Here is a 27,461-nt window from a genome sequence, read left to right as displayed (position 1 = left end):
ATAAGGCAAAATGATGGTCACCAAAAGTTGATGGCCATCATTTACCTTATGTAAAAGACAATAACTAAATTTATTGCTAATAAATTGCCTACTATTTTTCAACATTCTTTCAGCATATGTTACTTCCTTTTCACTTATCTTTTCTTGAGAAAAAGACCTTTTTCTAAATTACTGTAACATTTAAAGTATTACAGTTCTACTCTTCAACATATTCTCTCTCCCATTCCTTTTCCATCCCTCCGTCTCTCTATCCCTCTGTCCCTCTATCCATCTATCTATCTATCATCTACGCTGTTTCCCTGAAAATAAGATATCCCTGGATAATAAGCTCAGTTGGGCTTTTGAGCCCTCCCACAAAAATAAGCCCTCCCTCAAAATATTGCAACACAGCAGAAACCATGTGGTGACCAAGCTTGCTGCCTCCTGTACCTCAAAAATAATAAGACCGCACCAAAAATAAGGCCAAATGTTTATTTCGGGGGTCAAAAGAAAATAAGACCCTGTCTTATTTTCAGGGAAACACGGTATCTAACTATGTGGATAAAATGTGAGTTTAGCTTTGAGTAGGTCTGTGTGTAAGTATATGGGTTTGTGTATTTCTCCTGTCAATCCTGTCAATCACATGGACAAGCCCCTGCAGTTTCCTTGACAAGATTTTCAGAAGTTGTTTGCCATTGTCTCTTTCCTAGAGCTAAGAGAGAGTAACTGACCCAAAACTGTTGTTTTGGTTGTTGTGACTAGAATTCTTAGTCTCTCTGTTTCTAGCCTGTGCCTCAACTAGTACACCAATCTGGCTCTTGTATTTCTTCTACAGTTTGTCTAAAATATTCTTTCCTAAATTCCCTCACTTGGTGTCAAATCAGTTAATCTTTTTGTTTTTCATAAATGTTTATCTATTTTTAATTGCTCTGAAGTGCATTTTTCTCATCCACAGGATCTTTCAATTCATTATCTCATCAAGCATTCTTTTTCAGAATTTTCATTAACATAACTCTGCATACCTCTATGGCACTCTGAAATTCAATTCTTTTTTCTCTGTGCCAAGCAGTCTCAATAACTTTTTCCTTACATCCACTTTCTGTTCATTCTATTGTGAGAAGACTTTTTCCCCACATGGGACTTACACCTTATTTTAATGCAGTTGCTCTTATTTCTTTTGGTTCTTTTGCATTTTTGCTTACTTTTGACCACTTTTTTACACTGTCAAAAAATAATCTGTGCCATGTTTAGAATCTGTCTTTCGCCCTTGTATCCTTGATGTACTCTTTCAGCAATTTATTAAAAACAAACAAATCATGATTTTAAATTTATATTCATTATTTTCTCTGTATATAGGAACAGACCTATGATTAAACTACATATTCAAAACACAGAGATCTTTTTCTTAAAAGATACTCACCAAATAATCCCCCTTTTCATTCATTCTTGGATCCTCAAATGGCCCAGAAACCTTTTTACACATTCTTATGCATTCATTCATGTAAACAGTAAATAGTAACAGAGTTTGAAGGGACCTTGGATGTCATTTAGTTCAATGCCCTGCTAACACAGGAGACCTGTATTAAGGATTTGAACAGCTGAATTGCTGACCTTTCTGATCGGCAAGCTCAATGTCCTAGCAGAATAATATTTTCCCTTAAATCACATTGGTTTGGAACATGACATAAACTCTTTTGGTTCTTTCATTATTCTATGCATGCTATTCCATCATTCCATGCACCATGACACTGCAGTAGCTGGAATACAATATTGCAGGCTAACTCTGTCTACTACCAGGAGTTTGATCCTGACCAACTCAAGGTTGACTCAGCTTTCTATGTTTCCAACGTCGGTAAAATGAGAACCCAGATTGTTGGGGGCAATATGCTCACTTTGTCAACCGCTTAGAGAGGGCTGTAAAGCACTGTGCTGTTGCTATTGCTATTATCACTTTTGCTGCATACATAAGTTTAGAAATCTGTAAATAAATAATATGATAAATCAATGCATCTTCCTTCTATTCATTCTTCTTAAATTGCAAGTCATAATGCTCTTGGTTATCATCATATTCATAATTTTTGGCATTCAATATTCCTGCTAACAAAATGCCACAACTACTACAAAAGCACTTAATTTTATTCCAAGCATGCTTATGCCAGTGTTTGCCAGCTGGATCTCTAATTTAAAGACACCTTACAAGCCAGTGTAATACTTCCTGCCTTCCACCAAATAAGAAATACCAGTATGTAACATATTGATACATGACCAATGCACTGCAAATACCAGTGCTAAGTAAAATAAATAAATAAATCACCTTCTATAATTTCAAGATATTGTTTTGATCTACCACTTCAAATTTATTATCATCCTTAATGAGATCCACCAATATTTTATATTTTTACCTATCATATTCATAGGAAATCAAATTCTCGGTTGCTATATTGTATTCTTCGTTTTATTTGTATCTGAAAAAAAAGCCAAAATCCCAAACCAAGATTTAAAAAATAGAGCAGAAAAAACAATAATTCAAGAAGAAAAAATAAAATGAAAAGAATTGAAAAATAATGTGCAGATGTATATGTGCAAATGCATAAGGAATGAAAAAAAGATGAATTCCTTAAGGAGAAATATTATTAAACAACCAAGATCATTATTTCTGACTCAAAATTACAGTTGTAAAGACAAAGCTAATGCATTAGGCAAACCATTGTTACAGTAATATAGTTAATAACTTGCTGCCAGATTTGAATAAATGTATTGCTCATTGCAGGGTTTTTCAAAAGTCTTTTCAAAACCAAAACAATTTCCCTTGCTGATCCATGGAAGATGTATGTTACTCTTATTGTGCTTGCTAATAGCAATTTTGGAAGCTAAAACCAGAACTCAACCTATTTCTTTAATGGCATAAATTTATATGCCTTAAATAGTTAGTAATCTAAATGAAGGGAGGCTACTTTCTAAATCATGGGCAACATATTTTTAATAGACCAATGCTAGTGAGCACCATGGAAGAGAGCCATCTCCTTTTACACATGTTTCCTAGCTTCTTCAAAGCTCTTGGTTGGCCCTGATGTGAATGTTGAATTTTGGTTTAGAGGAGGGGCACTGGATAAGATTCAGTAAGACTTTTTAATACTGCTGTTCTTGTAACATACCATTTTAGACTGCCTTTAACTACAGAAGTATATACGAAGGTTCCACCTCATTTATATTCATCCTAGACAACCCATGGCCCACATTTCAAAGATAACTTTTTACCTAAACAGAAACAGAATGAATCATGACAGGCAAAAAAAATGGTGGGAGGAGGAGCAATTTTTGACTTCCTGCCAACCTCCCTATTGAGCATTGGAAACCTCCCTTCCCATCCTATCCCCACTGGCAGGTAAGTAGCTGCTGTTGGATGACCAAAGGAGCAAGAGATTACAAGATTGGTAGGGTAATGTTGAATATGAAGATCATGTAACTGCAACCAGTAACACTGAAACAGCTACAACTTTCCCAAATTTAATTGCGTTGAAAGTCATGGGTCCTGGATTTTGGACACATGTAAATTAGTCCATTTAAAGGTCATGGCAATGAGTTTTAGAAGTATATAGAAAATAATGTTGAGAAGATGACTATCCCCAAGGTTATATACTCATGATGGTGAACCTATGGCACATGTGCCGTAAGTGACACACAGAACCATCTCTCTGGGCACACAAGCCATCGTCCGTTGCTCTTCACATGTGCTGGAGTGCTGGAAACCAGAGCATTATCTTCCCAGTGTGCATATGCACACCAGATGGCTGCTCTTTCGGTTTCCGGCGCGCATGTGCGCATGCTCCCATTTCAGCACTCGGTGCCAAAAAGGTTTGCCAACACTGTTATATATATTCACTACCACACATATCAAGTTGAAATTTGTATTAAGTGTTTTGGTAGCTATTAGTAGTTAGCATTGCTATCTTCCCCAATATATATAGAAGTTTCTGCAATCCTAGGGTTTCAGCAAATATCCTAAATAATCTGTTAATTCCAGGTCTTCATACCTGTGAAAACTTTAGCTAAAATACTTTGAAACATATAGAAAAATCATTCTGAATTGAAGCCATTTTTTTTAAAGTATGCATTTTCAGAAGATACACGAGGATCCAAATTGTTGGGGGCAATTTGCTGACTCTGTAAACTAGTTAGAGAAGGTTGTAAAGTACTGTAAAGTGGTATATAAGTCTAAATGCTTTTGCTATTCTAATATTGCTTTATGCTTGACATGATTCTTGATATTCTGTTTCCAAAATTTCTATAAAATCTATAAACATATATATATAATATGTTCAAAGCAACTATTACTAATGCTAGAAATGACTTTTTGTCTATTGATTAAATGTAAACCAACTTGCATTGCACTTATTTTAAAATATATAAATTGTTGCAAAAAACAATTCTGACATTCTGGTTAAGATTATAAAGTAAATTATTAACTGCACTTGCATCAATAGTGACTTTAAAAAATACATATAATCATAAACACTGATAAATTCACAAGTTTCTATCAAATAAAAGTAATCCACCTTAATAATTAAAACCACAGGTAAACCTGCATTAAAGTATTGTTCTGGCTCTAAAAAGAATTTGATTAAAATCAGATGCTAAAAGAGAAGAATTTATACTTTCTGTACTACATTTAAAAATTTTCCTACACTTTTTTCTAAATATTTTCATTTAATTATTTTCAAAGAGCATTATATTTTAAAATGTTACCCTAGAATATTAATAAAGTTTTTTTTTAAAGAATTCGGGGGGGGGGTCCATTTGCCCTTATTTAGCTATGAAGTGGTGGAGTTCTTCACTGTACAATTATATTTCTGGTAGTGTTGACATTTCAAGGCAAAACAACATGAAGAAACATATTTCCACAGAGTTTTCTCAAATTAGGATGTGCAGTCAGGAAAGAAGTAAAATAGAATACAATACTTCCCACCATCTCCCAAAAAATTTCAGAAACAATTATAATAGAATTTTCAAAGAATTTCTCCAGCACCTAAAAACAAAGGTAGAAAAACAGATGCTTTTTGAAACAACTTTTCAAAAATTTTAATTTCAACATGGTATTATATTCTACCCATTTTAAAGCCTTGTGCCTGCATATCTTGATATTAGAATGATAGAATAACAGAGTTAGAAGGGACCTTGGAGGTTTCTAGCCCAACCCCCTGCTTTGACAGGAAATCCTACACCACTTTAGACAAATGACCCCCACACACGACTCCCTTCTTGGCTCATTATCTGCCTCCACAGCCTCCTGCAGCACTCTCCCAGCCACAAACAGGCCAGGTGGACCTCATGTACCCTCCCCCCCCCATGGCCCATTTTAGGCCTCCAAGACCTCTTGCAGCACTGTACAAGCAGGCAGAGGCACTGCAGGCTGGTCCTTTGATATTTCTAGGCCAGCCCCTGCAGGCCATATCTAAGCATCCCACGTGGTGTCAAACTACCCTGCATTGTCGTAACAGCAGTTAGGTCCTTGGTTAGAACTTGAACTGTTAATTTTTTACAAGTCTCAGATTGTGAATTGAATTGAAGTTTAAATCTTAAATTATTATTATTAAATTATAAATATATAATTATTATTATTATTATTATTATTATAAAATTAGAACTAGAAAATTTAAAAAAAATAATTAAATTAAAATCAGAATTGAAAAATTATCCATCCATTCTTTTTACGTATGTAGGGGTAAATGAACAGCTGTGAAAACTGGACACTGAAAAACAGCAGGAGAAAAAGAATGGACATCTTATGATTATGAATCAGGAAACTGAATACCAAAGACAACAAGAAGAAATTATCAGTGGATTCAGAATGAAACAAAAACTCACTGTATCTTGAAAGCAATGACTGATGATTCTCACAAGCAGAAATTCACTTTCTTTGGGTATATGGAATGAGTAGATATGGTAATAAACTAAGAAAAATAATGGTGGTCAAAAAGGTTGAGAATAATAGAAAAGTGAAAATAGTGTACAAAAATGAAAGAAATCACAGAAAAGTTTTAGAGTCACTATGAATTATCATTAGTGACTCGTCAAGATGGTGGGTATTTAGCCAAACATTTCCTAGGAGACAAAATTGGTTAATTGAGAAATAGAAATAATGCTACAAACAAGACTTTTGGACCTTTGAAACCTTGGGCTAAGAAAGAAATATTTATGGACTAACAAATTTAGCCCCAAATCTACATGTTTTCTCAGAAATCAGTCCCAGTGTGATTTTCAGAAGTATAATATTAGATTCCAATCCTGGTTCCTTTTTGGTATACTCCAGTCCTGAGCCAGAAGCTTAATATCATGCCATGTAACAAAATAATTGCCATGGTAGTACCCTATAGATCTCTTTGTGGAGCTTACCAATCATACTGTGCTGCTTTTCATACTACAGTAATTGAAAACAGGGATGTCAAACTGGCAGCCCCCAGGCCAGATATATCACATACATCCCACCCCAGCTCCATGAAGGGGGGAAAAGTCACAAAGCAGCATCATGATGGCAACATGATGCTGCAAGTTTGACACCCATGATCTAAACCCATGCAAAGTAACGATTCATATTTCCTATATAAAATAGATTAAGAGTGCATTCAGCTTATTAAACTTTGAAAATCAAGGTAACAATCTTTTTTTAGAACTTTAGTTACTTGACCTTCCAAGTTGGACCGTATTTATATATAAGATTTTTTAATGGAATTATCAATATTGTACAAGAAGAAGAGACTAAATATCATCAATGGATCATTTTGTGAAACCATTTTCACAAAGCTTGATAACATGCTCCTAATGCTTGTCTATTTCCTCAAAGTCTTTCTGTTTACTTGAATAATTAGATTTGGCATAAGATTATCAAAATTGTGCTCCTGGTTTAGGCCAAGAGTTCATCTAATCCAATCTTCTGTTTCCCCAAATGACATGACTTGTTATTGATTGCTCATCAATAAATATGTGGGCAGTTTAGAAAATAAGGCAAACCAATAAAATGCAAAAATAAAAAACCAAGAAACTATTACTCAAACAACAAACAATAAAAATCTAGGCATAAAAGTATATCTTACTAAAAAAAAACTACAAGAAAAATGAAATTAAAAGTCATTCTTTTAACATAGTGGGAACACAGGTAGTAGGTAAAAAGTCTGGAAAAATAACCATATTTTTATCAAATACATAAAGCACAAGAAGACATCAGATTAACTTCTCCAGGGAGTATTCTAATAAAACTCAAATGCCATTATCAAGAATACTTAATAACCACACTTGGCTCACTACACTTGGCAAAAACACACAAAGCAGAATCTTTGAAAGCAAATCATATAACTTGGTAAGCATATATTGAGAAAGGTGTTGGTTTAGCATCTTAATTCCAGAGTTTATATTTTTGTGGATTCACCAGCATTGTTCATTTAGATCTAAACACAAACCTGGAGCCACTGTGCCTACTAAACATCGGTATATTATCATTGAAAAGTCTAATTTCAGTTAATTTACTTATGATTCTATTTTTCAGTAAACAAAATATATGGCCCATAATTTCTTATAATGATTTGAATTAAAATTTACAAATACACAGATACCGTGTTTCCCTGAAATAAGTGCTTGGCCTTATTTTCAGGAAGGTCTTATTATTTTTGAGATGCAGGAGATGGTGAGCATGGCCATCTCATGGCGGCTGCTATGTTGCAATATTTTGGGGGAGAGCTTATTTAACTTGTGAGCTGAAAAGCCCGATTGGGATTATTATCCAAGAATATAAAAAACTAAAAGTGCAGAGAAAAAGTGAAAAAAATAAGAAAAAGATGCGCAAAGAAATTATTTCTCTCTCCCATCAGACAGGTGCAAACAGTAACATAACTTTCTCTAATATTTCAATGAAACCTCTCTTCTTCCTATATCTCATCTCTTATCAATAGACAAATTATAAAATCTCAATAAATATTGAGTAGTTTGGCTATTTAGGCAAGTGAATAAAATGTAGAAAACAAAACAAGAAACAATTACTCGGGCAGCAGACCATAACAAAGCAACAAGCTTTGGAGGACAGTACTGTATAAGTATAATCTTTATTGTCATTGTACTTAAATACAATGAAATTGGAAACTGTAGAGGATGAAGAGAAATCTGTGTAAATGTTGCCATTCCAGTAGTTCCCACAGCAACTGGGAAAAGATACTGGCATGATTTTGTAAGACAATAATGTGAACTAAACAAAATCTTCAATTCCCCACAACTCTGGATAGGATTACTAAATCTGCAGCTATATTATAATCCTTGGCCATATTGGCTAGGAATTCTGGGAACTCCCGACATACAGTATGTATAAAGAACTTGCTTAGCAAAGAGTATGTTGTTTAGGCTCAGTGAAAAGATTTACATCTATACTGCAGGTCTCATCATCCAAATGCATACAATTTTCTTCTTCTTACTAAGGTGCCATGTTCCCCTTCAAAACAGCACATGTAAAATGGCTGGATTAATTTTTTTTCTCTTCTTTTGTCTATGTTGAAAAAAATGTAGAGAAGAGGCCTACAATTTTCCTGAGAGGGAGCCTTCCCTTCCTTTCAAAGCTGTTGCTTTGACACTATCTTTTAAATAAGTATTCAAAAGTCCTTACATGAAATATCAATATAACAAGAAATATCAAATCAATACAAAATGACTCAAAGCATCAAATTAAACCCCTAAAGCTGCTACTTCATATGTAGGACAATAGACTTATCACACTGTCAAAACTAAATCCTGAAAAAACCCCATAATTGTTTCACTTTACTACTGTAAACTAATTCAATAACTAAAGATTTTCTCTTACCATGGAGCTGTAGAAGGTTTTTTTCCCCAAACAAGCCTTCCTTTCAGATTATATCTTAGCCACTGATCCTCTGCACAATTCCCACTGTCCTGCAGAAATCAGTGATTGACAATGTAGACTGGGTATCCTTTTTCTGCAATGGATGTGCTGCTAAATGTTCCCAAAATCCAAGTTATTCCCTCTCCTAAAATGGAGAGCTTTAAAAAACATCAGTCAAAAAAAAATGCAGAAGTAAAGGCATTATAATGGCTTTCAAAATTCATCAAGAAAAGAAGAGACAAGACACCAACATTTTCTTTTCCAATCATCTTTTCCTCTAATTCAGTCTAAAAAAAGGAAGCGAGACTATTTGCTAGCTAAGGCAGTGAATTCAAAGCAGCTGCTGTGTTCTTCATTGTTATTGCTGCAGCCACTAATAAGGAATATAATGGGGAACTAGCTGGACCTGGAGTGGCTGAAAAGGCTCCCCCTGTTAAATGACAGACCTGCTCAATGAACGATACAATCTACATGTGAAAAGGAATCTGCCAGCACAAGATACTATAGAAAGCAAAAGTGGAAAAGTGGGAAAAAGTCAAAGAATAGAATAGAATAGAATAGAATAGAATAGAATAGAATAGAATAGAATAGAATAGAATAGAATAGAATAGCAGAGTTGAAAGACACCTTGGAGGTCTTCTAGTCCAACCCACTGCTTAGGCAAGAAAACTTACACTACTTCAGACAAATGGTTATCCAAACTCTTCTTAAAAACTCCCAGTGTTGGAGCATCCAGAAACTCTAGAGGCAAGTTGTTCCACTGATTAATTGTTCTATCTGTCAGGAAATTTCTACTTAGTTCTAGATTCCTTCTCTCCTTGATTAGTTTCCATCCATTGCTTCTTATCCCACCTCCAAGTGCTTTGGAAAATAGCTTGACTCCCTCTTCTTTGTGGCAGCCCATGAGATATTGGAACACTGCTATCATGTCACCCCTAGTCCTTTTTTTTATCAGGACTAGATATAGTTCCTGCAACCGTTCTTCATATGTTTTAGCCTCCAGTCTCCTAATCATCTTTGTTGCTCTTCTCGGCACTCTTTCTAGAGTCTCAACATCTTTTTTACATCAAGCAACCAAAACTGGACCGAAAATGAGGACAGACTACCCCAAACAAAACAAAAAATAGGAATCATATAAAGAAGAATATATAGATTTCCCAATCTGTTAGATTATCACCAGGCATCATTCACCATTATGCCAACTGTTTGAGGTTGTTAGGAGTTGTAGCTGGGTAATATTTAGAATGGCTCACTTCTATTGTAAAAGTTACCATCACTTGGGGAAATAAGTTTGAAGAGCAACTTGACGACATAGGTTTGGTTTGGTTTCCTCAACCATGGAAACATACGTTGACATGAGGCCAATAATTATCTTTCAGTCTAACCACAAAGTTATTCTTGATAAAATAAAGATAAATAAAGATAAGATAAAATAAAACAAAACAGACCACTAGAGAGAAGGCAAAATATAATAATAAAGAAAAAAGAAAAATCTGTGAAGCAAAGCAACCTTCTCCAATCTTGTGGTCACAAATTTATTGGCTTACACCACATATCACCTTCAGCATGGATTGCATGTTCTTTAGAAAATGATGAAGAACAAATATAAAATGCAAGATTGGAGAAATTTACAGCAAAGTTCTGGAATATAGAAAGACTCGGAGTCAAATCCTGTCTTCCTCTTGATTCAGAATTAGCTGCGGGCTAATTCTGTATGAAAATGAATAATTGGGAACCTCAGAAAAATGATTATACAGTACATCTAAAATATTACACAACATTTATCACCAGGAAAGATGAGCTTAAGAAAAGATAACCATGTACTTGGCAGTTGCTAGGATTCACTGGGTGACCTCGAACAATTATATCCTAGATTATATGAGGGTTGTTGCAAGGATATAGACCACTTTCCGTTTCTTGTGGAAGATGTAAAAAACCCTACTATTTTGCTTTTCAAAATGTTTGTTAAATTTCCAGGCACTGAACTGCATCTCAGACACCTATTCAGTTCAGGGCAGTCTTCTATCCATTTCACAAACAGCAAAGTGCACAGGTGGATAGCTAAGTTCTTGACATTTTCTTACCCAAGTAGCTTTGTTTCACAATCTCCAAAGAGCTTACAACATTCTAAGTGGTTTAGCTTCTATTCTTTACTGTCCACAATCCCATACATATTTTTCATTAGAGTTTGAATAAGACTGATTCAAAACAGTCCTTCCATTCTTTATTGCATGGGCCCTATCATTCTTCCAGCTACACAACCCCTTAAAACTTTCTTGTATTTTATTGACAACCACTTCTTGACGGGCACAGCCCTTGGGGAACACCTCTGTCAATATTAAGCGTGGATTTATGTGATTGAGAGGCAAAGTCAGTGATTATGTTTTACTTAGCAAGGAAATATGCTTGTTGGAATGCCACCCCCCCCCAACCCAACTCATAAACAGTCGTTTATGTTTAGGTTAATTGGGCAAACACTCGTCCTAAATGTGTTGATTTCCATCACTATGGCTAGTTGATTATAACAGCTTTCTTGTGGTATAATTCCTGAGGTTTGGCTTTGAGTCAAATGAGATTTGTTGCCATTATTTTTGTAAAGGCCAAGGTTAATTAATTAATTATTGTTATTAGTTGCTGGTTTAATGAAAGGCTCAATAGAAAACTCCCTCATTAACTGTGTTTTGGTGAAGGTCATTAAATGTTCTCTCCCTTCAACTTTCTGAAGCCATTTCATTGTCAATAATCTTTCAAGTTAATCTTTCCAATCTATTACAATTTGGTTTGTTTGTTTGTTTGTTTTAATCCACTCAAGGAAAGACTCTAAAAATTATGTATCCCCAAAGCCTTTCCTTCCATGTTTAATCCTTTTAATGGGGCACTTCATCCAAAATCAATTCAATTTCTCCGTTTCTATTCATGTTTAATGCAAATTAATTAGTTAGGTAAAGAAGGGGGAAATAAATGAATTCTGACTGATATTTTTAATTTCAGCAATTCTTTTCTTTTGGGGGGGAGAAGAAGATGAGCTCCTAGAAAATGAAGGTGCTTACATTCAAATGTTTAGTGGAACCTGTTTTTAAAGGGGCTTAGTCTACCTTGACTATTTCTTTATCTTTTGTCCAATGTCTTAAAAACAAATTCTAAAAGAACTGTTAAAATGTACATATGGGGAAGGAGAGGAAAGAAGCCTGAAAGAAAAGTTTCTCAAATAGACATTTTATTCCAGTTGTTTCACTTAAAATATCCACCAATGGTTAATGAGACATCAATCTTAATTATTTGTTGTCTTTGTTTCCAAAGACAAAGATTGCATTCTAGAGCCTTGCTTTTCAACTACCCTTTTGTACACGGCACTAGAATCAGAAAATGCCATTACTACAGGCATAGATGCTGAATGCAACATACTTGTGAACCTTTGAGAATATGACACTTAAAACTCTATCCATGTTTAGAAGAGGAAACTTTCTCCTATTGTATCAGAATCTCACAGAAGAAAATTAATGTGGTAGTTGTCCATGGTACTGAAATAACCACTCAACAGGCATTCTTACTCAGTCCCTTAGAAAAGCAAATAAGGTGCAATAAGATTGGGATGAGAGAAAAGCAAGTTAGGAACAGTTCAAGTTAAAAAAAACTACTTTAGTTCCTCTCTTTAGAAAAAGAAAAAAATCACTAAAGCAACCCTAAAACCACAAAAGTGAGGGATATATAGGATATACCGTGTTTTTCATAGTATAAGACGCACCTTTTTTCTTCAAAAAAGAGGCTGAAAATCTGGGTGCATCTTATACACTGGACACAGCATTTTTTGCCTCCCAAAGCCCCGCCCCCTTCACCAAAATGTCCGTGTATACCCTTATGGAGGCTTTCAGAGAGTTCCTGGGGGCTGGGGAGGGCAGAAATGAGCAAAGGAAGGGCCACTTTTTGCCTCTCCAGCCCCCAGCAGCACTCTATAAGCCTCTATAAGGCTATGCATGCAAATTGTGACAAAAAAACGGGCCCATTTTTGTGAAAAATGGGCCGTTTTTTGCTTGTTTTTGGTTCACCCACCCCCAGGAGCACTCTGCAAGCCCTCCAAAGGCTATTCATGCCTTTTTTTAAAAGGGGGGACCGTTTTTCACAAAAAACGGGCCATTTTTCATAGGTTTGCAGAGCGCAAAAACTTTTTTTTCCTTTTGGAAAGCTCTTTAACTGATGAGAATTATATTTATCAAGTGCTGTGCCAGCAGAAACAAAGTCTTAGGTGCTACAGATTGTCAACGATTTCCTTCTCCAGCACATGGATAAATACACCTAGAAACATCTACCTACCTACCTACTCACTCTCTCTCCCTACCTACCTACTGTATTTCTCTATTTCTCTATCTCTCTCTATTTCGCCCCCTCCTCTCTATCCCTTTATCTAGCTATCTAACTACTCTCTCTCTCTCTACCTACCTGCTGTATTTCTCTCTCTTTCTCTCCCTCTCTATCCCTCTATCTACCTACCTACTTTTTTTTAATTTGCCTCTTCAAAACCTTGGTGTGCCTTATACTCTGGTGCATCTTATACTCCAGTACGTCTTCTACTCTGAAAAATATGGTAGGTTTTTCCTCCTTTTCCAAGGATAAGAAGATTCCCTCTCTTTTTTTTAAAAGCTTCTTACCCTTGGGAAAGAGGACAAAATATTGATAAAATATTTTGATAAAAAATATTGATAACTGATCAAATAGTCCTGATTGGCTAAACAGATATACAGGAAAGAGATGGCTCTGATATAGTGTTGGTGATTCACATGCATAAAGGCATACATGATCTAGCTTAAGGCTTACTAATTTCTTCAGTAATTCTAAGTGCATATAAGACCCAACAAAGCCTTGGAATTGAATAATATGAATGTTTATATATCAGTAAATTAGATACTTAATACATATTTGAAGTGTCAGGTAAAGTAAATACCTTCTCATGTAAATATATTCACCCAGTCAACTCATAAAAGATGGACATTCTGGCTGAAACATTTACTGAATATGGCAACACAACAAAACAAGAGGGTGTATATAAAGGTTCACAGTGTAAGTAGAATATCTTCAGTGGTTTATTGAAAAATTTTCCAGAGATATATTGTTGAAGTCTATATTTGAATTCATATAATAAACTAGGAGACCATGAGTTCTAGTCCCATCTTAGGCAGAAAAGTCAGTTGAGTAACTGAACCAGACATTATCTCACAACTCAATTCACCTCACATGGTTGTTGTTGAAAAAATAGGAGAAAGAAGGAATATTAGTTATATCCACTACTAGAATAAAAAAGTGGGATGTAATCAAATAATTATATGAATATATAATAAATGAAGATGGGTATTACTTTAACTCTAAGGAGAACACTACCTAGAAATCTAAAAGTTTTTAGTGAGATGAATCTGAAACTTCAAGGCTGCAGATAGTTGTTCGGTGATCTTTAAAATTAGAATCCACCATGAAGGGAGTGTAAGTATTCATCCTGAATTCCAAGCTCCATTTTAGGCTTTCGGGTTTTTAAAAATCAGATTATGTTACATTATTTTTATATCTGGTGTTAACTTTATGAACAATCACAGGTGGTCCACAACTTTCTGCCCAAAATTTCTGTTGCTAAGCAAGACACTTGTTACGTGACTTTTGTCCTATTTTATGACTTTTCTTGCCATGGTTGTTGAGTGAATCACTGCAGTTGTTAAGTTAGTAACACGGTTGTTAAGTGAATGCGGCTTCCCCATGGACTTTGCTTATCAGAAGGTCTTAAAAGGTGATAGGACACTGCAACCGTCATAAATATGAGTCAGTTGCCATGCATCTGAATTTTGATCATGTGACCATGAAGATGCTGCAATGATTGTAACTGTGAAAAGCAGCCATAAATCACTTTTTCCAGTGCTGTCGTAACTTTGAATGGTCACTAATTAAACTACTGTAGGTCAAGAAGTACCTACAATCAAACTATTGTAGGTCAAACAATATCTAGAAGCACTAAACAACTGAATGAAAAAATAAATAATAAGTTTTAAACTGTAATAAGGGTTCTTCCCATTTGCAATTATGTTAGGTAAAGGCAGAGAAGCTCAAAGTAAGCCTGCCAAAAAGTAGATGATATCTTTACAATAAGAATGAACCATGTGCTATTCTGTGTAAGTATAATTCATTGACTGCCAGATTCCATCCTAGACAACATCTGTGGTTTCGCAATCTGAACTCCACCCCGTGGTTAACAAGAGACTAGTTGGTTTGTACTTTATTTTTGCTGCTTTTAAATGGGTAAATAAATTGACAGAAACTACAGGAAGAAGACAATGTTGGCTACTAGCAACCCTCAGTATATCCAGGCCAAAAGTTTGATTAAGATCACTTTGTAGACAAAAGGAACTCTGGCCTCACAGAAAATTTTGAAACAATCAGAAAATTAGAAGCAACATAAAACAAACAGTTTTGTATGGTAATTAAGGTTCTGGCCTAGAAACCAGAAGACTGGGAGTTCCAGTCTCATTTTAGGCATGAAAGGTGCTGGATGATTTTGAGCCAATCTTAGCCCAACTAGATCATACAGTTGTTTTGTGGGGAAAATAGCAATAGTAGCAATAGCATTTAGACTTATATACCGCTTCATAGGGCTTTCAGCCCTCTCTAAGCGGTTTACAGAGTCAGCATATCGCCCCCACAGTCTGGGTCCTCATTTCACCCACCTCGAAAGGATGGAAGGCTGAGTCAACCTTGAGATTAGAACCGCTGAACTGCAGATAACAGTCAGCTGAAGTGGCCTGCAGTACTGCACCCTAACCACTGCGCCACCTCGGCTCTTTGGGAAATGGGAGTAGTATTATGTATTTATTGCCTTGCGTTTACTTATAAAGTAATATAGATGGGTTTTAAAAAAATAAAATAAACAAAATAAAAATAATATTGAAAAGAGAAAGAGCATTGTATTATTCTCCACTAAGATTTGCCCTAAAAATAAGGCAGCAATACACACATTAAACACATATGCATTGTTTGCTTTATTTTTATTTTATTTTTATTCATGAGTAACTGGGACCAGTACAATAGTCAATTGGGGAGTGTGTAGTGAATACTTGAATACAGCTTCAATTAATGAATGTCAATGGGATTTGCTTTGAGATAGAGATAAACTTATTTGTTTTTCTCTTTTTTAAATTCATTTGCTGCCAACTAAATTATTTTATGATTATGCTTCTCAGATAAATCCTGTGAATCTATTAAAATTTATTCCAAATGATAAATTTAGATATGGCATTGGTTCATATAACTGGCCTGTGCCTTGCCCTAGTGTGGTATTGGGTGGTATTTGATATCAGATAGAATCCTTTTTCACCTAGACCCATTAATCCCGTATGACCAATGATAAAACCATTAAAGTGATCCAGTATATTGACAAACAAATTTCAGAAAAGTCCCCACAACAATTCTGGCTACTTTTATTTGAAACTAAAGTTTTCATGTGATTAGAGTTTGTGACCTTAAACATGCTTGCATTAAAGACACTTCACCCAATGGACACCACTTTCTACGAAATATCCTAATTGGAAGTGTTGGATTTCAAATCCCATTAATCTCCCAGCCAATTCTTGGAGGATTCCTTGTTGGAGAAGTGTGCTTTAGACTATATTTCAATTAATTCATTATTCCAAAAAGTTAAAACAAACTTGAAGATTTATAGTAAGAAAAGAACATTATAGGCCTCAGAGAAATAAACTTTCAGAGATCATCTTCATCCTAAATAGATTTATGCTATGCATGCAATCCAGAAACATGGTGTGTGATAGAGAACAATATAGGTATGTGATAGAGAACAATATAGATAACAATAATTGTTCTATATAATATACCTTATGCAAATAAATCTGTCTCTGTGTGTGTCTCTGTCTCTTGTCTGTCTCTCTCTGTCTCCGTCTGTCTGTCTTGTCTTGTCTGTCTGTCTGTATGTATGTCTGTGTGTGTGTGTGTGTGTGTGTGTGTGTGTGTGTGTGTGTGTAAAGATCAGCTGTCCCATACATCAGCCCCTCCTAAACTTTGCTGAACTTGGAGGCCAGCATAACTGTGTATCTGGAGACACCTCTGTTCTGCTGTGGGCGCCTCTCTCACTTCCCTAGATTTTGGAGTCCTGTTACCGTTAGTGACCATAAAGGAGTTGCATCTGAAGTGGATAAGCAAGATTAGGGCATAAAAAGGCAGAGGCAGGGATTACAGATCATACCAAGCCGCGATTTGGTTAATCGCATAGCTGAATGGGGCACTGTCGACTGAGTTCACTCAATCATACATCATTTTAGTTTAGCCTCGGCTGCACCTCCGGCAGAAATCGGTCTGCCGCGCTACTCCGCTTGCAATAAGGCATCCCCCTGCGCCGACCTGCTCTACAGTCCCGTCTACAATTTTCGGAAAGGTCGGGGTCGACTTCGCTGGTAAATGGGTTTGGAGGGTGATATATTTTTCAGGGAGAAGAACTGGCATGTCCTCCTTTCCTTCCGTCCGAGAGAGCCTGTTCAGGAAATGGCTGGCAATATTCATCGTCAAGGCACTTTCATTAAAAGTAACTCGTTCGACTTTCACCATAAATTGAGTGACATCCTTACAGCAGAACCTTTTTATCCTTGATAAAGTACTTGCCAAGATTTAGTGGGGGGGGGGTTGGAGGGGAGCGAAGACTGGGAGGAGGGAGAGAAGTAGAAATCCGTCAAGCAGAGTCGTCAAATTGTCAGTCTATAGGATAAAATATAGCTAAAAGCTCCTATTTACCAAGCACCCGAGGGGGTGCTTTAAATGCTAAGTTAGGCGAACCTGGGCTGAGTTAAACTAGAAGGGAAATCACCGGGCATCATTCGCCCCAATCGCAGCACAGAGAGTAAGACAGGAAAAACAATTCTGGGGGAATCAAGACTTGGATTCCCTCGAGAAACGGGCGCTTCCCAACAAGGGAGCAAGAGGGATAAGAGAGAGATAATAACCTGTCCCCCCTTCCCTCTTCCCCATCGCTGTTCTACTGGCGATTTTGCGTTAATAACATTACTATTATAATATTATGAGTATAATCAACAATATTTGCCAGAATTACCAGATGGGAATGTTGCCTCTGTGTAAATGGAGAAACACACACACACACGCGACTCTAACATTTAAAACAAGCTATTAAGACCGAAGGAAGCGGGAGTTCAATTAGCAAGCTAAACGCAGCAATGGGGAAAATGCCCACTCCCTTTTCACTTAAATGCCTTTGTGCTAATCTGTTCCCCACCCTCTCCCCCTGATATTAAAGAGAAAGAGAGGAAGCATCAAGAGCCCCTCCCCCCAAATAGAAAAAGTATAAGCGAGCGAGCAGAAAAGGAGCAGAATTTGTAGTAGATCCCGTCTGAACTGTCCTGGGCACCGCTAGTTGTGTTTTTGGTAAAGGTCTGGTTTCTGTCCCTGCGGAGCTTTACCTTAGGAAGAACGCTTCCTTGAACTCTCTGGGTCCTGGACGGGATCAGTGCAGTTCTTTAAACTCCAATGCTTGCAGAAGTGCAGCAGAGGAAAGTTGCTAACACGCGTAGGTATCCCAGTTGATTCCCTGAAGGCTACAAAACGGCATTAGCCAGCTAAGAAACAAGGCGCTAATGAACCGAACCGGAAGGTCGGCCTGAGCTAACCGGGTCATCTTATTCAGCTCCTCCGAAAGAAGCCGCACTGGATTTCGGGGGGGGGGGGTGATCCTAGGAAAACGTACTTGGGATTAGAAGGATAAAAGCAATGGAATGTCAGGAAAGGATTCATCAGCAGAGTGGACCCACCAAGGGAACCAGCGATGCTCTTTAATGATACGGTTATGTAGTGCCAGCGAGGTCTCCAGATAATGTGCATGTATTATTTGGGATAAAAAGCATGATATTGGGTACACGAGGAGCCTGCACTAAGTGGACTGCACAGAAGCGCAAAGAGTATTCTGTAAGGCATGCTGTGCTCCTCCTAATAATTTCTTTCTTAGTCATAATCACTATACGTGTGTGGATGCGTGTGACCCATACTTCTACCCAGAACACAGCTAGCAGTAGACACTTACTGTTATTTCATAGGTCTCTTGTCGCAACACCCTTCAAATCCTACGCAGCCTTATTATGGACAACCATTTTTCTACAGGCAGAAAAATTCAACTAGGGGCTCCTTTGTTTATTTATCCTTCCAAACAAACAAACAAACAAAATCAATTGTGACGACCGCGGGTGCGCGGCCAGCTGTTTTGCTCTTTCTCTGGATATCTACAAAAGTACAGTAAATCGCTTCAAAGAAAGGAGAGGAGGGAGAAAGGCAGTCAAATAATAGCCAAATGCTTTCAGCACTCCCACTCACACTACTCACCCACCCACTCTCACACAATCTTTGAAAAAGCCTTGGGAGGAATGGTTAGTGGAGGACAATAGGGCCCAGTTGGTAATAATTTCCTTGCAGCCTGCGGGAAATGCTTAGCTGACTTGGGGCGTGGGGAGGAGGGGTTATAATTCTGCCCTTTAATTCTGAGAAGAAGAAAAGAATGACACCAAAATCATGGAAGGGGGAGGATTGACTAAAAAAATATATAAGCTGCTCTAGAATCTGCAGCCGCGTCATCTCTCTCTCTCTCACACACACACACACACACACACACACACACACCATGGGTCACAAGCCTTTTACCCTACAGTTCTTCCTTGCCTAATCATAGGCACCTGTCTACAAGCAATGGCACCCAAGCCCTACCGGCCTTCTTTGGTTACACTAGTAGGCTATCCACATCAGGGATTGTCCTCACTATCCGCATTAGTGATGTATTTCCATGGTGATGGAAATCGCCAGTGCGGACAGCCCTCAAGGTGTGCGGAGCGGGGAAGAAGCCTCGAAACACCCCGCAAACCCTTTCCGAGGATGAAGCCAAGTGGCCTCTTGGGCGGTGTAATCTTAGAAGGGCAGATAGGAAAGTGTGGTCACGCCCCCTCCCTTAAGTAATTGGCCTCGGGTTATTGTCAGCCCAGCCGCTACCCGAGTAGTGCGGGATCCTTAATTTGAAAGAACGGTTTTCCCTCGACGAAGCTAACAAGGCAATATGAATGCCAGGGTGGAGATCAGAATCGGGACAACTTTATATTCAGGGCCTTTTTAAAATGTATATACTTAGCAAAAGTTGTTGGGATTTTCGACCAGCGTCAGTGGAGCACTTTCGTGGCACTATTTCAAACTCTCACCCTTGAAATAAAGTATATACAACTTCCCTAACCTAACTAAGCTTTTTCGGGAAAAGTGTTCGGGTTTCAGACACGGTTTTTGGCCCGCTCCTGGTTGCAACTCCGATTTTTTTTAAAAAAATCAAGACATGTCATAATTACGAGTCACCAGCTTCATGAGGTCGAATGGCTGGCACCGAAGTCGGCGAAGTGAACCACGCAAAGCGGCCAAAAGTATTACCAGCCGTTCTAACATTACAGCTTCGATCTTCTACGGCTTTACACACATTCCACTGAAGACCATGAAGTTGGCTGCCAAGTAAACCTGGGACTTAAATCTCCAAATGTTAGTCCCCTTATCGACAGCAAAGTCCCCTTATCTGATGTACTGCCCAATCAGGATACGGGCGAAAATTTAGGATTTTAAACAGCAAACATGTCTGCTTAACTGCTAAGCTGCGAAGTAATTTAGCCCATAACATTGTGCGAGGTAGAGGGGACAGTGCCATTACTTAACACACTCTTAGACCGTACTCACCCACACCAACTCCGCGTCCTGCTAAAAGAGTCATAGGTTTCCAATCTAGAGTTCAGAAAATGTAGGAAAAGGTGCCTAAAATAAATCTAGGAAGGCAAAGAAGGACAAGTCTCATCAGAATAAAATACTTGATTCGGGGTTTCACACTATTAAGCAGGACACGGGTCGAAACAAATCTATCAACCTTTTTCAAGGGAATATTAGCCTCCACAATCACTGGGCAAATATTTCGACGCGGCCTTGCAGATAGACCGCCAATCTTTTCCGACCAGGCGCCCTCCAGCCTGTTTAGACGACTGTTTCCATTACCATCCCGCTTGGGTGATGGGAGATGAGGTCCCTCCAACCTGGCAGGCGCCAGGTAAGGGAAAGCTGGGCGACTTGAGCGTGCGTCCCTACGAGCAGAACGCGAAGCATTTATACAGTAAGGCCGGAGGTTGCCGACTCCCCGTAGTGGCGTAATCTGCGCAATGAAATTTTGACTGTGATCAGCGCCGAAGTTGAAGGCACCCCACGACTCCAGGGGGGGGGGGGAGGACTTTAAATCAGGATCGGAGGGGAGAGACTCGTCTGCAAGTTACGATTTGTACTTCTGACTTGCCTCTTCCCCGCCTCCTTTGGAGGCGCACAGGCTAGGTTTGAACGCAGTGAATCCTATTGAAATCAACGACATTCGTCTCTGAGACAATGAGCCTCGGTTCAAGTCTGGTGGTGAATTCTATCTGGTTACCACACATACCAGATACCGGCCCCCCAAAAAAACTTTTCTTACAAACTTTTTTTTAATATAACATATATATGTGGGTGGGGAGATTTCTGGTTGTCTGATAAAGGTGCACACATTGTAACACGTTTAATGTGTCAATATCTGTGTGCACGTATTTACATAACTATTCTTGCCTTTACTGTGTAAATGGAGAAGAAAGAAAGAAAGAAAGAAAGAAAGAAAGAAAGAAAGAAAGAAAGAAAGAAAGATAGAGATAGACAGACAGACAGACATACTATCTGTACTGTACACTTGCTTATAAAAGTAATGTATGATTTTATATATTAAATGATTTGCCTATCAGAACTTTATATTGTCTTATTTCACAGTGTCCTGTATCTGTTTGTCCCAATGTCATATATAACACACAAATGTAATCTGCACACTTGGAAGCCTGATGAAAACGCTCCAGAAGTAATATCAGATTCAAGTTTCAGGTTAGGAATGATTCCAACTCCTGTAACAGTTCGTGTCTAACAACAACAACAACACCCCACACACATATACACATGAAACGTTAAAGGGAACAGTATGTATCGGCTCATCTACAGTGAGCCTGGGGAATTATCTATTATTCATTGGGCACATTTTAAATATGGGTGGCGATTCGCCGCGAACGGAAGATTGTTCTTCTTTTATCGAAAGTTTCCTGGGGAAATGGTTATTCTGCACCATCCAGGGATTCTTCTAACGCATCGCTCCCCGGTGCAAATAAAGAAGGGATCCCAGAGATCCGGAAGAAGCCAACGCTGAGATTCCCGAGGACTAAGCCAAAAGGAAAGGGGAGAGGGAAGCAGAGGGAAAACTTGTTAAGGTTATGCCCCGAATTCCTTCGCGAGCCAGAAACACCCGAAAGCCATTCTTGGCTTCAATCCAGAGCTTTCAGGCCAGAAAAGCACCCGCTGTCCTAACAGCTCCTGGCCTTGGGAGTGGCAGTAACTTTAGCCAGCAATTCAGTCGGCTTGTAGCTAAGGTTACGTTGGTTGGGTGGATACAGCCTCTCACCTTTTCGGACAGGCGCGGGCGGAGATCGGCTGTATCAAAAACGGAGCCCGACCGACTGAGAAAGGACAGAACTTGGTCCATCCGAGCTTCTAACTGAGCTTTGCGCTTGAACAGCCAAACAGAACCGTGGCTTTCCTTGCTGCGGGCCGGAGCAGACGCTCCTCGGAACTGGTGGGGTCCATCTTCCCTTTCATTTTATACACCTCGATCGATTTTCACTGCCGGCGGAACTCAGAATGAAAGCGGATTTTATTTTTCTCCAAGTCTCCCTCCACATTGCTCATTCTGTACAATTCGGCCTCCACGGAGGAAGAGGCGGCCGGCAACAACACGTTACCCCTTACTGGTTCGCGCCACCGATTAAATGCTTTAGTCAAGTTTAATTAAGGCTTGAAAAGCTCAGTGCTGTCACCCGACCTGATTGCAGAAAGGCCTCGGGAAACTCTACCTAAGAACTGGAGCACGATCAGAAGAACGGGCGACTTGGACACGAACCATAAAGTTGGGCTGAGGAAAAACTCTGGGCCAAGTCGAGAAAGGGTTGAAGCGTTGCTTTATTTTCAAATTCGGTTAAATCTTGCATTGTTTTCAGGAATGTCTCTTTTTCCCCCTTTCCCTCCCGTTTCCACAGCTGGGAGGGGAATAGGAAGTGAAGGCACTCAGGTAATGAAATTGGTAACTAAACAGTAATTGAATCAGCCTAATTTGCGTACGGAATGCATTTCAAATGCTCCCAGTTTCCCATTAAAGAACTGACGCGCTTGCTTCCAGCGTGCCGCACATTTAGAACAAGGACTTATTTTAAGTTCTAGCAAACAACACGACGGGCGAAAGTGGAGAAAATCACGCAGTTTAGGAATATCGACCCTAGTTACATGTGCTGTAGTTTTCTTAACACCGTTTTACAACAATCAGAAGAAATAGGGATGGCGCTATAAAATCCCCCCTCCACCCCGCCCAAAAATAATTAAAAGGGAAAAATGCAAAGGATAAATGACCCTTTCAGGCGTCGGTAGTCTATGAAGCCTTGCAGAATCATTGCCCTATGTGATGTCACTAGTGTGAGTCTTGCCACTCTGAGAATGTTGGCGGAGTGTCCAACCTCCAGCCAGTTCTCACATTCCTTTTGGATCCATACCTGTCCACCTCATAGAGAATATACGCATGTTGGTCTTCTATTAAAAGGAAAGACAAACACGCGTTCCAAGATTTTTTATTTTTTTACTTCTAAACTGGCACACGATCCTCCTTTGGGAGGGAGAGGGAGCGAAGGTTACACGAGCAGGTGGATAGCATCCAAGAGCGATGATTTCCAACAGGAGGGGTTGCCCCCGTGTTCACCTGTTTACCCCGAGATGGCTGAAATTGGGGCACAGCGCCCTCAAGCGCCCAAAGCCTGCAATTACAGTCAGCGGAGAGAAAAGGCTTCCGAAGACAGTGTTATCCCGGAAGACCCTAAAGAAGCTCATTAGGTTTCTGCTTGTTGGGTTCAAATTACACTCAAGTCTTTTCAGCTCGTGTCCTCTGTTTTCTAATCCTCGTACTATCTTTTATCCGATCTGTAAACCGGTGGCTTCCGAAAGAAACCGAATGGAGGGCTCCGGCGATGCTGATCGTTTGACCCATGCAGAGAAGCAGCTGCAACCTCTATGTTCCCGATAATCTTAAAGGGGAGTTATTCCCGAGCACTTTCCGAGTAAACTAAGGGAGGATGCTCGGTGAGCTCAAAGCGGAATGGTTCGTATGAGTAGAGTTTATTCTGTGGTGGGAGGAAGAAGGATAACCAACAGGACTTCCCACGCGCAAGATTCCCGCTAGTGGAAAATGACTGGAAGGACTTTTCGGAGTAACAACGAAGACTTTTTTCCTTGGTCCGGAAAACCATTCTAAACCCTGAAGGGTGGGGCATGGAGACAAGGATGCTGACTTCCAATAATCACACCGAGAAGCATTCTGCCAAATATTATCTTCCCATCCCTAGTTCCTGGTGCGTATATTAGGTTCCAATTCTGAAAACGCCCGCCTATAGAATTGTCAAACGACAACTCCCACTATCCGCAGCTTGGACAGGGAGCCTACTGCTCCCATCATTCCCAACTAACGAAGCGAATGGCCAATTGTTTGAGAGAGATGGAAGGTCATTAGGAAGGCACCGGATCGGGAAGAGAGTTTCGGACGGTGCGCCGGAGGGAGGGGTCGGGTGGAAGGAGGAATCAGGGTGACAGCGGACGCATCAGAATGGCCTTGGAACTCCACCCCATGTGTTTCCTAAGCGCCCCATGATTTTGTCCCCCTTCTTATGTGTGAACGAACAGAATGTTCAATGCTCAACTAAAAGAAGTGAGGAGGAAAAAGTTTTACAGAACATGAGTCCGAAACACCACCGCTAACTGGCAAAATCCTTCCAAGAATCGCTTTGCAGGATTCCTACCTTCACATTCTGAATTCCCCACACAAAAACAATCCCTGGTCTATAAGATTGCAATATCCCTTGCCCAATATCCGTTGTGTGGCAAACAGCTCCCCTCCAAGTGAAAACTCCCCAAGATCGACTTCCCCCTCCTCAACCTAAAGCTTAGACCTTTGAAGCTGCCGGGGCCAAATTCTCCTCTCTGCTTCAGGGCACGTCCCTGATTGATGGGGGCACTCGGGGATCCAAGAACTTTGTCTAGAGTGTAGGACGTCTCCCCCAGGATCGAGGCCTCCCCTGCTGATATCCCGCCGGCAACCCCGGCTGGGAGACGAGCAGAGGGAGGGGGGAAAGAGGCGCAGAAACTTACCAGGTACAGCACAGGTTGCAGCAGAAGCACCGCGTACCAGTATGTGGGCTGCATCATCGCGGCTCAAACTTCCTTCGCGCTGCTCGGGCTCCCTCTCTGTTTCGCCAGAACCATAGATCCACCCGGCATCTACTTTAAAGAGCCAGGACAGCTCGCTTCAGCCTAGGCAAAAATGAAAGGATAAACTCCATGACCACGAGACAAGGTTAGCTGCCGAGTTGAGTGGAAAGGGAGGGGGGAGGGACACCCAGCCGGCGAGGGGGAAGAAGGGGATGCCTCAAAGAGAATTAGTCCATCTGGCAAGAGCGCTGGGAGAAGAGCTTTCTTTGGGCGAAATTAACTAGTTGCGGGCTGACTCCAGAGCGAGAGGCTTAATAAGAGCTGGGGTGGTTTTTCCCCCAATGTTCAGCGCTCTTGCTGTCTAGGAGGGTGGGAAGAGAGGTCATCCACCAGATCTTTCGCCGCCACCCCGACTCTTCGCGTAGGGCAGGAGTAAAGCTGCGCGCTCGGCCAGGAGGGCGCGGGAAATGGGGGGGGGAATCAGGGGAGCGACGGGGGAGGCTCAGAGGAGCCAATCGATTAACCTGGGCTCCCGGATCATGGCCGAGACCAAGCTCAAGTTCCAGGCAAAGGTTTCGAGACAGTGGCTTGAACCTAAGAGGCGCCCAAAGAAGCTCGTGCGCGCGCGCACACACACCTCGCTTTCTCCCACAGATCCTCCAACCCACCTACCCCCACCCTCCCTTTTCGGTGCTTCGAAGCCTCTCTTCTGTCTCTGGCTTGTCCTGACCCTCTTTGCCTCATCGCTGGTCGCCAAATCTGCCCGCTGTTCGAGTCGCCCCTTCTTTCCCCCCGAAGGCTCGTGGGGAAAAGGAAAACGTCCACCTACTGCATGCGGGGTCCGAACGCAGGTGTCGATCTCTGGTAATAGTCCATAGGAAAAGAAACCAGCACAGCAATCAAAGCCAGCTACGCGGGCTCGGGTGCTCGGACAGGGTCCCCTCGGCGCCGTTGCTCCATGATATGAACAGAGGTCCCGTGGAAACAGGTGCCGCCGGTTTCGGAAGGGAAGCGCCCAGGGACGTCACGATGGCAGGAAACTTGCAAGAGGAAGGAGACCTGAGGCTGTCCCGACCGACCGCGTCTTTTTGCAGCAGCCAGCGGCACCAGCAGTAGCCACCGCTATTGCCTCCTGGGCGTTCCGAGTGATTTGTCTCTATTAAAAATGACTTATTGGCCAGCAAGTGCCCGGCGATGGCTTCCCTTTAAGTTTCGATAAAATCTATCTGCAAAGACCTTGGCTGATCATCTCTTTAGGGGGGAAGGGAGAGAAAAAGAAGAAAGGGGGAGGAGAAGTGGAAGGGAGAAGGGGAGGGAAAGCTAAGCAATGCAATACAAGCGGCTGTGTGGCAGAGCCCCAGAGCGCTGTCCGAATCATTTCAGCTGGAAAAAGGAAGTGGGAAAGAAAGCTATGAGACTTTAAGCTGCATCCCAGCCTCTATAGCCTGAAACTGGCGGCGAATCAGAGTCCTCCCGAGGCGCTCTGCAGTGCAGTGCCCTGCCACCAGGGGACTCCCTTCCGCTCTTTCGCAGGCTTGCACAGCCGCCCGCGTTCACGGTGGTCTCCTCGCCGTGAACCACGGGGCGTGGAAAAAGGGATGCCCTAGCAAAGCATTAGCGTGCCCTTTGCGCCGGGAGACAGAAGAGATATCGGCTTCGCTTCGCTTCGTTCTCTCTCTTTCTCTCTGTCTTTCTCGCCCCGCCCCGCTTGCCTTGCTGCTTTCTGGCTCCTTCTTCTTTCTCAGTAGCAATTAATATCCCATGAATATGAATAATGATGTCGCCCTTGGCTCCCGAACAAACAATAAAGCTCTTGGAAAGGGAAGCTTCAAGTCCTCCGATGCTTCCCTGGAGTTGACTGCAGGGGGCTAGGAGATGGCTAGAGCAATGAGCCGCGAAGTCTGGTACCCGAGATAAGAAAAGTTGGGCGGCGTGGCATGGCTTGGCGAGAGCCGCCTCAGATGCAAAACCCGCCCTTTTCCGGGGCGGGGTGAAACTGGAGGTCGATGCCGGTGGTTGAGGCTATTTCCCTCACTCCTATTGAAACAATAACTTCGGAATAGTTACTTCGGAATCATTGTCTCGGGCTGCCCCCTTTGAGACTTGAACATAGGCGTTACACAATGGAGTCAAGTCACATCAGCCCAATCTCTGCTGGGCCCTTAACATGCATACCTCCCGTCCTCCATCTGTCAGTACAAAAAAAATTGTTTAATGTGTCAGTTGTCCCATAACGCCAATTTATCAGAAT

General features: G+C 40.5%; 1 protein-coding gene across 5 annotated transcripts in view; it reads right to left on the bottom strand.

Annotated features, from left to right (window-relative positions):
* NXPH1 (neurexophilin 1) overlaps nt 1-27,095 on the bottom strand; it is a 197,142-nt gene extending 170,047 nt beyond the window's left edge. For 3 of the 5 annotated variants that reach the window (XR_015696339.1, XR_001312824.2, XM_014054493.2), the window contains exons 1-2: nt 26,040-27,091; nt 25,151-25,312 (exon numbers count right to left, since the gene is read on the bottom strand). Coding sequence is in view for 3 of the 5 variants with exons in the window: in XM_014054493.2 (XP_013909968.1) it covers nt 25,151-25,207 (57 nt within the window). In the remaining 2 variants the exon portion in view is untranslated. Of the gene's footprint in view, nt 1-25,150; nt 25,313-25,734; nt 25,752-26,039 lie in introns of those variants that run through there. The other 2 variants (XM_014054494.2, XM_087712742.1) reach the window with 2 other exon arrangements.
* Between the last annotated feature and the right edge of the window lie 366 nt (nt 27,096-27,461).

Source organism: Thamnophis sirtalis, unplaced genomic scaffold, assembly GCF_051295495.1.
Source record: "Thamnophis sirtalis isolate CommonGarterSnake01/CBP01778 unplaced genomic scaffold, rThaSir2_p1.2 scaffold_4, whole genome shotgun sequence".
NCBI lineage: Eukaryota > Metazoa > Chordata > Lepidosauria > Squamata > Natricidae > Thamnophis > Thamnophis sirtalis.
This window is presented reverse-complemented; position numbering and strand designations above follow the sequence as displayed.